Source organism: Octodon degus, unplaced genomic scaffold, assembly GCF_000260255.1.
Source record: "Octodon degus isolate 3935 unplaced genomic scaffold, OctDeg1.0 scaffold00355, whole genome shotgun sequence".
In the NCBI taxonomy this organism is placed as follows: domain Eukaryota; kingdom Metazoa; phylum Chordata; class Mammalia; order Rodentia; family Octodontidae; genus Octodon; species Octodon degus.
This window is the reverse complement of record NW_004524931.1, coordinates 702,920-715,693: the sequence shown is the minus strand read 5'-3', so window position 1 is coordinate 715,693 and position 12,774 is coordinate 702,920. Positions and strand designations below refer to the sequence as shown.

Below are 12,774 nucleotides of genomic sequence, written 5' to 3'. Positions count from 1 at the left end.
CCCTTTTGATTTCATATATATATTTTTTAAATTTTATTTATTTAAGTGTGTGTGTGTGTGTGTGTGTGTGTGTGTGGCCAGCTCAGCCCACCAAGGGGCAGGGCTGGCTGGCATGTGGTGCTGGGGGATTGAACTGCAGTCCCTGTGCCTTGCCAAGCTTGTTCTAAGTAGATGCTTTAGACCACTGAGCCATCTCACCAGCCCATGATTTCATATATTTTTAACTGAATAAGTTTGTTAGGATATAACCATCCCTAAGCTAAGTGACAGCTGTATTGTGATAGAAGGAAATACATAGAAGAATGAGGAAGGAGTCCATGGAAGAATGAACTTGAGCAGAGTGTGACCACTGGGGTTCCCAACACTGAACCACATGCGTGGGGCTGTGAGGAGTCACCTTGCTCTCCGGAGGGGACTGGATGGACACAGATGTGACCCGTTCCAGGGCTGACCTTGTCGGACGTTACGCTGTGAGTTGTAGGCTGTAGTGGCAGGCACTTAGGCAGGGTGTGGAGATCACCAGTGGTGGTGGGCAGCTGCTGACCGTGGGCCTGGGAGAGGACATCTGGTCCTGGGCTCTGGTTTTTTGTGCTGCTGGCAATGGGACCCAGGGCATTGCATGCCTTATGTAGGCGCTGTGCAGCTCACTGCACCCCCAGTTCTTTGAGGTCTACATTTTCTGCTTTCTCAGCTCAGGATGTCTTGCCCTCTGGAACTCTAGCATCTCCATGTACAGCCCAGGGATCCTGAGTCTTTCAGGTCCCAAAAGGTTTTCTGTAGTAGTGTACATTGTTCTGATGGTTGGAAGAATACAATAAAAGCCCGTACATTTCTGAGCTCCCTGAGGGTCTCTGTGTGGCTCGCATCTTGGCCCCTGGGCTGGTGTGGTTGGTGCTGGGGTTGCCCCAGGAAGGCTGCGTGGTACCTGTTGGGTGGGGTTGGGGCAGAGCTTGCAGGCCTTTGGGCTAGGCCCTAGGATCCAAGCCGGAGATTGCTTTTATACTTCTGTTTATGGCACAGGCTTGGGCTCTGTGATGCCAGCTTCCTCACTCCAGCTTCCCTCTGGGCCACTTGGGTGCACTTAGGGTATGGGGGAGCCAGGATCCTTCTCTGGGCTTTATTGACCTCCCACCCATGTCCCGAGGACAGGGCCACTGAGAAACTGGCCTGGTGAGGAAAGTGGCCCTCAGGCCCTGGGCTGTGGGCTGCAAGCTGGAAAAGGCCAGCTGGTCGAAACTTCAGGGCCATGTGGGCTAGGAGTGACTCCGTTTCAGTAATGAATCCTGTGGTTCAGGGCCTTGGGTGACCTGCTGCCCTGCTTTTCCTGGGACAGACCCAATCTTGGGGACACGGAGTACAGGTCCTCAGAAAACCTTGGGGTAGAGTCCAGCCTCTGGTTCTCCCCAGATCTGTTCTGCTGGGCCATGCTGGGCCCAACTTTGGGGTAAGGAAAGGGGTTTCTGAGGTCAAAGAAGGCCCAGAGCCCACGGCTCTCTTGAGGGTCAGGGTATGGGCTGCCCTTCTTCCCATCTTTCCTAACATTTTGGCCCGTGTAGTGCTGTCTGTCCCTCTTAGACCATATGCCATCAGGCACAGAAGAAAATGTAGGCTAAAGCCAGGGTTAACAAAGCAACAAAGCTTTAGGCATTCATAGTGTTAGCTAGTGACCACTGGATATAAACCTGAAGCATTAAGGTTTAAGGTATATGTACCTTCCACATGCCTCTTCAGGGCTTTCACCTGCTTCCTCAGGTGTTTTTTGTCACTGACTGTGAGGAAGATGATGGTGTCCAGCCCGCTGAGCACTGGGCCCAGGCAGGCCCTGCAATGGCTGGCACCTCATTTCATTAACACCCCATGGGGCACACGTCTCCAGCCTTCCCTGAGCACAGCCAGGCGATGGTGTCTGAGGTGTGTACAGTGACCCTGACGTGTGGGCCTCTGGGCGGGGAGTGAAGCTGCAGGCACTGCCAGCTCGGGAGCAACTCTGGTCTTGCAAAAGTGACCCCTTCTTTTCCAGGTGAGCAGCCTACAGAGCTGTAGTACAGCTGGCCCACTGTTTGCTGCAGCACTGGAGCCGGCACCAGTATCTTCATTCCTCCACAGCACTCCTTCGTTTTGCAAGCTTTCAAAGTCAACCCCAATGAGTTTTCCTCACTGTGTAATTCAAGCACTTCCCCGTGCTTCATGCCAAAATCTAGATATTTACTGAGGTTTTCTTTTGCTTCATGTAACAGCACAGATTGGTTTATACTCCCAACAAATACTTACTGAGTATCTGACATTCATTTGTCCACCCTTTGTTCCCAGCACTGTGCAGTGCACTGAGCACTCAGACACAGCAGTGCCTGTCCTTGTGGTGTCTAAAATGTGATAAAAGACATTATTCATTTTGGGGAGGTGGAACCAGCCTATGAAGCGCTGGATCTGCGAAGCTCATGAGAAGGTACTCAGTCTAGACACGGGGTTACTCAGTCTAGATACGGGTTTGGGGTCTTTGGCCCAGAGGAAGTGGTGGTCAGTCAGGAGAATGAGGGATGAGGAAGAAAATCCAGGCAGCACTTCTGTCAGGAGTGAGGGGCACAATCTGTGGGGGGGGGCTTCTGATGATCGAGTCTGGGGTTTGGAGGTGGGTGCAAAGAAGTGAGTAGGAGGCCTAGCAGGTGCACAGGAGTAGGCTGATGCAGGGCCTTAGGGCCCCACCATAGGGCTTGCAGACTCTCAGGCAGGGCAGGCTGCTGGCAGGGCCAGTGCCCTGACGCTGAGAGCTGATGAAGCTGGCACCAGCAGAGCTTGAAGACCGTGAGACAGAAAAGTAGGTTCAGGCGGCAGAAAGATGGGAGGTGGGCAGTAAATGGGTGAAGGAGAGAAGGACAAGCGCCATGCTCCTCCTGGCCTTGGTGGGCCATGATTAATTTCCTGAGTGAGCAGAAGGACAGAATTCAGGGCAGAGCTGAAATCTGGTTGGAGCGTGTTGGGCCTGAGAAATGCTGGGGATATATGGTTGAGGTGCCTCATGGGCAGCTGCTGGAGAGGAAAGATGCAAATCTGGTCATCAAAAATGTATGATGTGGTGCTGGGCCCTGTGCCACACACCTGTGATCATTGCTACTTGGGAAGCTGAGGCAGAAGCATTGCTTGAGGGCTTGGTCTCAAAAGCAATATTTAGCACAGTAGAAATGAAAGTATGGATGGAGATCTCCCAGGTAGGGAGTCTGAGAGAGATTATTTGAGGAATGAGTGTTTCCAAGTCCAAAGTCAAGGGGAGGAAATGGAGAGGGGATCAGTGTGGGCAGCTTGACTCTTCTTGGCTCATCCACTTATTTTGAAAATGAGCTTGTTAAGTTTTGTGGGGTTTATAGCTTGATTTCACTGTGTTTTTTTGTTTGTTTTTTTGTTTGTTTGTTTATTTGTTTGTTTTTTGAGATGGAGTCTTACTGTATAGTTCAAGCTGCCCCTGAGCTAAGTAGCCAGGCTGGCCTCAAACTTGGAGCAATCCTCCTGCCTCAGCCTCCCGAGTTCTGGGATTACAGGTGTGCATCACCATGTCCAGCTCATAATTTCAGTGTATTTGTGATTTTTTTGGGGGGAGATTCAGTATCTTTATGGTATTTTCCATCCATAGACACTTTCTCCTCCCCCATTTATTTATATATTTTATTTTACTTTAGTTATTTATGTGTATATTATACTGGGGATTGAAACCAAACAGTGCTAAGCTGCAGCTCCGAGACTTCCTGTTTTTGTTTTATGGCAGGATCTTGCTAATTTGCCCAGACTGGTCTCAAATTTGTGATCCTCCTGCTTCAGCCTTCAAGTAGTTGGGATTACAGTAGTACTAATACCTACTATATTATGTCTCTCTAAACAATTATAACTCAGTTTTCTGTTAAAACGTTGCATATTTGGTAGCTATATTATCAGACATTATGTTTTTGTTGTCTAAATGGCATAATTTTTTAGAAATTATATTTTTATTTATTTTTTTTATTTTAATTTTTTTTTAAGATCTTTTATTTATTTATTTATTTATTTTCATTTATTTTGTGTGTGTGGCCAGCTCAGCCCACCAGGGGTTTTGCTTTTGTCTTTTCCAATCTGACTTTATTGTGCTTTCATTCTTTTTTTTTTTTTTTCCCACGGACTAGATGAGCTTCATTAGACTCTAACTAAAAACAGAGGTGCGATCACTACTGCAGCCAGGGTCCCCTTGCAGTCAGGCAACAAACCAAGGCAGCGGCGGGCTCGGGCCAGACTCAGTCCCCGGCCCCGCCGGTCGGCCTCAGTACAGCGTCTCTGCGTTGCTGCTCCGGGGCCGCTTGATCTTCTCGATGTTCTTCAGGATCATGTCATGCAGAGTGACGTATTGATTCCTCAGCTCTGAAATGATGAGCCGGAGGCTGATGTATTCCTTCTTGTCGATCTCTGTCACAGTGCGGCGATAGTCCTCCACATGGGGATACTTAGCTATTTTAGAAACCAATTTGGCTCTGGTAATATAATATCTGGAGATCTGGTCCAGGTAAGATGCAGCCTCACTCTCAACAGTTCTTAACTCTGCAACTGTCTCCTCCTGAATGGATTCCCCGAAGTTATTTCCATCTTCTATCCTGGGAATCAGGAGCTGTACCCACATTTTGACTGTGTTGCACTTCTCGATCAGCAGCCGGATCTCGGGCTTCACCTTCTCGATGATGTCCACCAGCTGCTGGTTGCTCTTTAGCATCCCATGCGGCATCACGAACACCTTAGTTCCTTGCAAGGCCTCTTCACACTCATCCAACTTCCGCTTCTTGTAAGTGGGACCGTCCAGCCCGTCGTGGCTATTAGTGAGAAGGATGGGGTCAGGGACCGGGAGATTCATGTCAGAGTGGATCTGGGTCAGGTCATGGATGTTCAGGATGGGTTCCTTCAAAAACCTATCAAGTTCTAACAACTTCTTTGGGAAAAAATTCGCCACCAAGTCTTCTGCCTCACTTGTGATCCGCTCCCTGAAAGAATCAACCTTGAGCTTCACTTCCTGATCCACCTTCAGCAACGAGGCCATGGCCGGGCTGGGCCGTGTCCGTTCCGCGGGAGACCGGAGGCGCTGAGGGCTCCGTGGCGGGGGGCCGGAGGGACCTGAGGAGTCTCCGCTGCCCTCGACCCGGCCGCCCTCGCTGGCTCTCTGGCCGCTCGCTCCCTCGCTCCCTCGCTCCCTCGCTCCCTCGCTCCCTCGCTCCCTCGCTCCCTCGCTCCCTCGCTCCCTCGCTCCCTCCGTGCCAGCGCCCGCCGCTGCTCGCTGCCTACTCGCCCCGCTGCTCGCCCTCCTGTGCTTTCATTCTTCAGTGTTACCAATGAATTCCTCCATCTTTATCTAAAGATGCATGAATTTAATCTTCGTTCTTGAGTTATGCATTTGCAGGGTTCTCAGTTCTAGGTTGGTGGTTATTGTCTCCCAGCTGGAGGTACCACCTTGGACGCTGTGGGTGGGTCCACTTCGGCAGTGGCCTGAGGGCCTGCTCTGTGTGTGTGTGTGTGTGGGGGGGCTGTTCCAGCTCCAACTGGGAGAAAGGCTTCTTCTGTAGATAATCTTTCCTTTTACACCTGGAGGTTTTTAAAGTCTTGTCTGTACTTTGGGTGTTTTACAGTGTCCCTTTACTATGTGTTTATTACTTTCTTTTCTGTATTCTCCCTTTCTGGAGTTCTCCTTTTCTTCTGGTGGTAAGGATCAAACCTAGGGCCTTGGGCTGGGCATGGTGGTGTACGCCTGAAATCCCAGCACTTGGGAGGCTGAGGCAGGAGGATTGCTGCGAGTTTGAGGCCTGTCCTGGGCTATGTAGTGAGTTGGTTGAAGGCCTGAACTGCATAGTGAGACCCTATCTCAAAAAGACCAAAAGAAAAAAACCAAAAACCCCAGGTCCTCAAGCCTGCTTGGTCGTATTCCACCACCTAAGCTACACCCCTGGCCCCTCCCTGTCTTAACTGTCTCCTTTTTAAGTGTCAGTTCAGTAGTATTAAATATATTCATATTGTTATGCAGCTCACCTCTTGACTTCTTTATCTTTGAAACCTAAAACTCTATCCATTCAATAACAGGTTTCCATTTCTGCCTCCCACTGACCAGGAACCAAATCAGAGTGCTTGGCTTTTCCAAGTGGCTGGTGTCGCATACCCTTGTCTCCTCAAGGCTCATCCATGCTGTGTGTGTAATGACATTTCCTTCTTGAGTGGCCTTCTTCTGTGTATGTGTTCCATATTTTGTACATCCATTCATCCAGGCATGAACCTTTGGCCTGCCTCTACCTTTCATTATTATGAACAGTGCTACCATGCATGGAGGTGCAAGTAGTTTTTGAGACCTTATTTGAATTCTTTTGGATATATAGAGAGAAGTAGGGTTACCGGATCACATGATAGCCCTCATGTATTTACTTACCAGTGCCAAGGATCAAAGCCAGGGCCTTTAGCATGCCAGGCATGTGTTTTACTTCAATCACTCCTGTTTTTATTAGTATTACTATTATTATTATTATTGTTATTTTAACCCCCTTTGGTACTGGGGTTGAATCTAAAGCCTTTACACTGAATTACACTCCTAGTCCCTGTTTTTATTTTTTAATTTTTAACAAAAGTCTTGATAAGTTGTCCAGGCTGGGCCTGAACTTGGCAGTCCTCCTGCCTCAGCCTTACGGAGTGCTAGGATGACAGGCATGTACCATCACACCTGGTCCTGTGAGTGTTTGTCCCCCAGTGTCACACTGTTTCACACCCCATCAGTCATGCACAGTATTTTGTATTCTCTTTGTGTGGTATTGATCTGAGGTCAGACACTCCCTGACCCACTGGAGGACCTGCTGGAGCCCTGGTTCTTCATCCATAGGCTTCCACTCGGTTCCCTGAGGGCCTGGTTTGGGGTTTGGCATTTCCTGGGGTGGCCTATGTCCTGCAGCCTGTGTGGTTCTTTTATGCTCACTGTTGCCATGCTCTGTGTCTCAACAGATCCAACGGGTGCTCCTCCAAGCAGAGCCTTGGAGGGTAAGGCCAGCACCATTACCTCTGAGTGGAGCTCTCCCGACTCCCCTGCGGGGAGCAGCGTGTCCGGGGGCAGCCAGGCGTTGGACAAGCCCATTGACAATGATGCAGAGGGTGTGTGGAGCCCAGACATTGAGCAAAGCTTCCAGGAGGCCCTGGCCATCTACCCACCTTGTGGCAGGCGCAAGATCATCTTGTCAGACGAGGGCAAGATGTACGGTAAGGGAGCTGCAGGGCTTGGCAGCAGGGCCCCAGGTTCACGGTCCAGGCCTGGAGGAAATGGAAGCCAGAAGCATGGACACAATGGTTTGTGGTCCTGTCCAGACATCGGGGCTTCTCTCAAGTGGGCAATGCTTCCTTCTGCCCTGAGTCCCTAAGGCATGAGGGCATCTCAGGAAAACCCCGTGAGTGGGTATGGAGAGTATGGTCCGTCTTGCAGATGAGATGCTGTAGTAGTGGAAAATTTAAAACTTCATATGAGAGGCGATGGGAAATGGCCTTAGACTGGGGGTGGAATGCAGCTCCAGGCTCTGGGTCCTATCACTAGGATCACAAGAAAGATTCATTGTCGCTCATTCAATTCTGAGATTCAGTTCTCACTCCCTTCCTCTTCACTTGTTCATCAGCCAGACCAGGCTGAACTTCGTTTTTTGGTTTTTTTTGTAGAACCGGGGATTGAACTCAGGCCCTTGCACTTGCCAGGGAAGCGCTTATTCCACTGAGCCATCCCCCCGGCCCCAGGCTGAACTTCGTGTGCTGTGCTAGGAGGCAGGTCTGTCCAGCCCGTGCTTATTACATGTGCCGGGGCAAGTGGACACCTCAGGAACTGTGTCCCCAGATGGGTCATTCCTGAGTCCAGCTGTTGTATTAGGAAGACAGTAGTCACAAGGCCTGCTAAGGAGAAAACACAGAATCAAGAGAGAGCCGCTGCTGCAAGGCCCAGGTCAGGCTTCTGTTCCCATCTTGAAGGTCCTCAGGACCTCCAGTTTGGTAGGGGCCTCAGGATAAGACTGACAGCACTTCTGTACCTGGCTGAAATCAGTGATACCAATGAGCCCTGCCTGGGCTCCCAATACCATGTTATGGCTCCAGAGCAGCTGCCCACTTCTAGGGTTGTCATGCTGGTCTTTTCACTGAACACTGGTGCCCTTCTGTAGTGTAAACATCTGTTCAGAAGGCCAGGGGTTGATGTTAGGTTGGCAGGTTGTTGTCTTGGGGGCTGAGGGTGACCTGTCCTATGCCTTTCTCTTAGCTTCTGGTGCTTGCTGGTGATCTGTGGTATTCTTTGACTGTAGCTGTGTCTTTTCAATGTTTGGCTCTGTTGTCATGTAGCTGTCTTCCCTGTGTTCTCGTAAGAACACCAGCTGTTGGATTTAGGGCCCAACCTAATCCAGCATGACCTCATCTTAACTGATACACCTCCAAAGCCTATTTCCAGGTTGTGTCAGATGTTGGGCTGGGTGTACATGTCAGTGGTAGTCTTGCCTAGCCAAGTGCAAGGCTCTGGGTTCAAGTCCCAGAGCCATAAAATAAAACAAATAGCATCAGTTCTGGGTAGATATAAAGTTTGGGGGACATTTTATGTCAGATTTCTGTCACTGACAGACTACTCAAGAAAATCAACTTCAAGAAGGAAGTGGTTTATTTTGGTTCATGGTTTCAAAGATTTTAGTCTGTGATCCCTTGATTTGATTCCATAGTTTCGTATGAGAAGGAGCAGAGGATGCTGGGAAGCAGAGCAGCACAGGAAGAGGAAGCGGCCAGCATGCAGCCCTCAAGGGCCTGTGTATTCCAGGGAGGTCCCTTCTGAGATCCACCATCTCTTGTGAGCCTATGAAGTGAAGAGTCCATCAGTGACTCTGCTGTTGATACAGTTGTGGCCTCACAATCTAGTCAACATTCGAAGGGGCTAGGGAGATGGCTCGGTGGAATAAGTGCTTCCCTGGCAAGTGCAAGGGCCTGAGTTCAATCCCCAGTTCCACAAAAAAAAAAAAAAAAGCTCAACATTTGGAAGCCCCTCCTCTGAACATGGCTGCCTTGGGGACCAAGCCTTTAGCACATGAGCTTGAGGGGACATTTCAGATCCAAACCATAACACTCGTTGACACTTCTGGCCCAGGGAGTAGTGGGGTTCTGACGGCTCTTGCTTCTGCAAGTTTCTCCCAGAGTCTCTCAGGAGAGCAGGGCTGGCAGCCAGGCATCCGTCCCCTAGTGTGGCGCTGCACTCTCACCCCGAATGGCCTCATTGCTGGCCCTGGCTCAGGTGGGTCAGGCCCTAGGCAGGGGACTGCAGGCTGGACACTGTGTCTGATGACTCACCTGGCCTTCGTGAGTAGAGGTCCTGCAGCGAGCCAGAAGCTGGCTTATCTTCATCTCCTGTTACCGTGCCCCAGGCTGAGCCAAGGCCATGCTGCATGGGGAGGGAGTGGAGGGCTGTTCTGCAGGGCTGGCTGGTCTAGCCAGGAGGTATAGATAGCTCTGAGCTCACCCGCATGTGGGTTGAGGCCCCAGGGAGAAGAGTGGTGGACGTGCTGCCCAGCCACTGAGGCTCATCTCACTCAGTGCTCTCTTGTCCTCCCCGTTCCCCTTGGGAACCTGCACTACCCATTCAGTGTCCCCCAGCCCCATCCAAAAACCCCAGCCAGCTGCTAGCATTCCCAAGAGCACTGATTTTAGCTCCCCACATTCCCTCACAGGAAGCTATGATGGGGTGGGCCAGGCCTGTGGGTGCACACAGTTCTAGGACAAGCAGGCAGAGCCCGCTGCTGAGAGGAGGGTCTAGGCATGGGTACAGGGGTCCTGCCTCGGAGAACATTGATTAGACTGGTACCCAGGCCCAGCCAGGGCATACCCAGTGCCGAGTCCGCTGAGCAGGGCCAGGCAGACGTGCGGATGACCTGCAGAGCGCACTGAGGATTAGCACTTGTTATTTCTGCACCGCGCCCCCCACGCTCGTTGGCTCTGCCCACCTCGCAGTGCCTCTCTTGGGCTGGCTCCCAGGGGCGCTAGCTCGCTGCTCACAGCTGCCTTCGTTTTTTGCTCTGTCACTGCCATGCTGTCACTCTGACCTCTTTCACCCCAGCTACCACTGGCCTGTGGGTGCAGGGAGCATGGGGTGGGTGGTGGGCAGAGAGCCCTTCTGTCCCTTGCCGCCTCCCTTTCCTTGCAGCCGACAGTGCCCTGCTCATCTTCTCTCCCCGCTCCTCCTCTGGAGGCTGTGGTGGTGTAGTTACCTGCACTGATCCCCATTCCTTTGTCTTCCTGGAGGTGAGGGAATCCTTTTCTTTTTGCCCCTCCTGCTGCTTGTCTTTTTGAGATAGGGTTTGGATATGCAGTTCAGGCTGGCCTTGTACTCACACTGTAGCTCAGGCCTGCCTTGAGCTCACAGTGACCCTCCTGCCTCAGTCCCCCGAATGCTGGGAGTATAGGCATGGGCCACCATACCTGGCTGTGTCCTCATTTATTTCTGCTATGCTCTCCTATGTCCCCGCCTGGTTTCCCAGGCAATTAGTACATTCTTTGTATGTGTGTGTATGGTACTAGGGATTGTGAACCCAGGGGCTCCATGCTGAGCCATCCCCAGCGTTTTCTTAGTTTTTATTTTGGGTCTTACTGAGTTCACTAAGTTTATCAGCTGGACTCAAACTTGAAGTCTTTCTGTCTCAGCTTTCCAGAGTGCTGGCATTTTAGGTGTGTACCACACTCAGCTAGTCAGCTCATTCTTACGAAGTGCCAGCATCCAAGAAGGCTAGGGCTGAGAGCTCAGTGTCTGTTTTTAGTGACTCTGTGGTCCCACGGGAGAGATGGGAAAAACAGCTTTGGAAAGTGAATCACCTGGGAGGTGCTCAGGCTGTAGACATCTGGGGAAACAGAGGCTGGGTTAGCTTAGGGAAGTGGAGCCTAAGATGGGGGTCTGGCAGGTGCTCCAGGCAAAGGGGATGAGAAGTGAGAACAGGGCACTGGACCATACAGGTAGGACAGTGCAGGGTGCTTGGGGACCCAGTGCAGGGCAGGGCAAAGCGGTGTGACAAGCTGAGGGGAGGGGACCCCGCACTCATAGTCACCAGGCTGGTGAGAGGCAGAGTCAGGGCAGGCCTGGCAGGGGAGGGTGCAGCCAGGCTGAACATCAGCCTCCCTGCCCTTTGTTGTGTCTCTCTCTGGGTCTAGGTGTCCCTCTAGGCCAGGCTCTCTGGGAGGCCCTTTGTCCAGTGGCTGGTGTGACCGCAGGCAGGTTGTTCAACCTTCCTGAGCTTCACTTTCTCATCTGTAGAACTGAGAGAATAATGCTACCAGCAGGAGTGGTGGCAGTTTTATTTACTTTATGTGGGGAAATAGAAATTACCTGACATTAATATTTAAACCTTTTTTTAAATGTATTTAGTACAAGGTCTACAGGGTTTCACTACACAGATCAGACTAGAGTGATCCTCCTGTTTTCAGTCTCCCAAGTACTGGGATTATAGGCACACACCACCACAGCTACATACAGTTCAATCTTTTTTTTTTTTTTTTAATTTTATTATGTGTGTGTGCGCATGTGTGTGGCCAGCTCAGCCCACCAGGGGGCGGGGCTGGCTGGCATGTGGTGCTGGGGGATTGAACCGCAGTCCTTGTGCTTTGCTAAGCTTGTTCTAAGTAGGTGCTTTAGACCACTGAGCCATCTCACCAGCCCCATACAGTTCAATCTTTTTAAACCATTTTTATGTGTATAGTTCAGTGCATTGGGTATATTCACACTGTCTTTTAGCTTTTTCTTTCTCTCCCTTTCTTATGCACTGTCACTGAGCTATGTCCCTAGCCTAGTGGCTAGCTTATTTTTGTTAACTTAAACAAGTACAGTTTTGTGTTCAAGGTGCCTCCATATTGTGGTTTTTTTTTTATTGACATTTTTTATTAGTGCATTTTATTTGTTTATTTATTTTGTGGTACCAGGGATTGAACTCAGGACCTTGGTGCTTGCCAGGCAGGCGCTTATTCTACTGAGCCATCTCCCAAGCCCAAGTGCATTTTAGATATACGTAATAACATTATCAGAAGAAACTTACTCCTGTACACATTATATATATTCTTCTTTTTCCCCCGTTCCCCTTTCCTCCCTTCAACCTCTCTTCCCCTCCTTATTTACAAAAGCTTATTTCCATTTTTCCTTCTATTTTTTCTTATCCTTTTCTCCCTCCCCTTCACTTATTCCCCTTCTCATTTGTACATTTTTTTCTTGTTCCACAATATCTATTATTATTATTATTTTTTTGTGTGTGTGTGTGTGGGGATTCAACTCAGAACCTTGCTCAGGCAGTTGTTCGGCTGCTGAACTATCTCCCCAGCCCCAATTATATGTTTTGATCCTTTTGGTTTCTCACACCAGAGAAACAACACAGTATTTATATGCATGTGTCCAGTGTATTTCACTTCAGAGTATGGTCTTAAGGTGCATCCATTTACCGAGAAATACCTCAAGCTTATCTTTCTTTGTGGCAGAGTAAGTACTCACATCTTTAGTCATTCATTGGTTGATAAACATTTGGAATGTTTCAAGATTTAGCTATTGCATGGGCCCGCAAGATAGCTCAGTGGACTAAAGTACCTGCTTAGGCAAGCTCAGGCAAGCACAGGGTTCATGGATCAATCCCCAGCACCATGTGCTGCGCCAGCCCTGCCCCCAGGGCATGCTGAGCCAGCCACCCAAAAAAAAAAAAAAAGGTTTAGCTATTACAAACTTGGCCAACATAAACAGTTACATCCATGTTGTAACATGTGTTA

General features: G+C 50.0%; 1 protein-coding gene and 1 pseudogene across 3 annotated transcripts in view; one reads left to right on the top strand and one right to left on the bottom strand.

The window, feature by feature from the left end:
- Tead4 (TEA domain transcription factor 4) overlaps nucleotides 1-12,774 on the top strand; it is a 58,554-nt gene that overhangs the window by 16,146 nt on the left and 29,634 nt on the right. For both annotated transcript variants that reach the window (XM_023708386.1, XM_004648147.3), the window contains exon 2: nucleotides 6,982-7,233. In XM_023708386.1, coding sequence (XP_023564154.1) covers nucleotides 6,982-7,233 — 252 coding nt within the window. The remainder of the gene's footprint in view (nucleotides 1-6,981; nucleotides 7,234-12,774) is intronic.
- Nucleotides 4,144-5,095, bottom strand: LOC101572413 (annotated as a pseudogene). Its single transcript, XR_001116970.2, has one exon. The product of XR_001116970.2 is annotated as a proteasome activator complex subunit 3 pseudogene (transcript).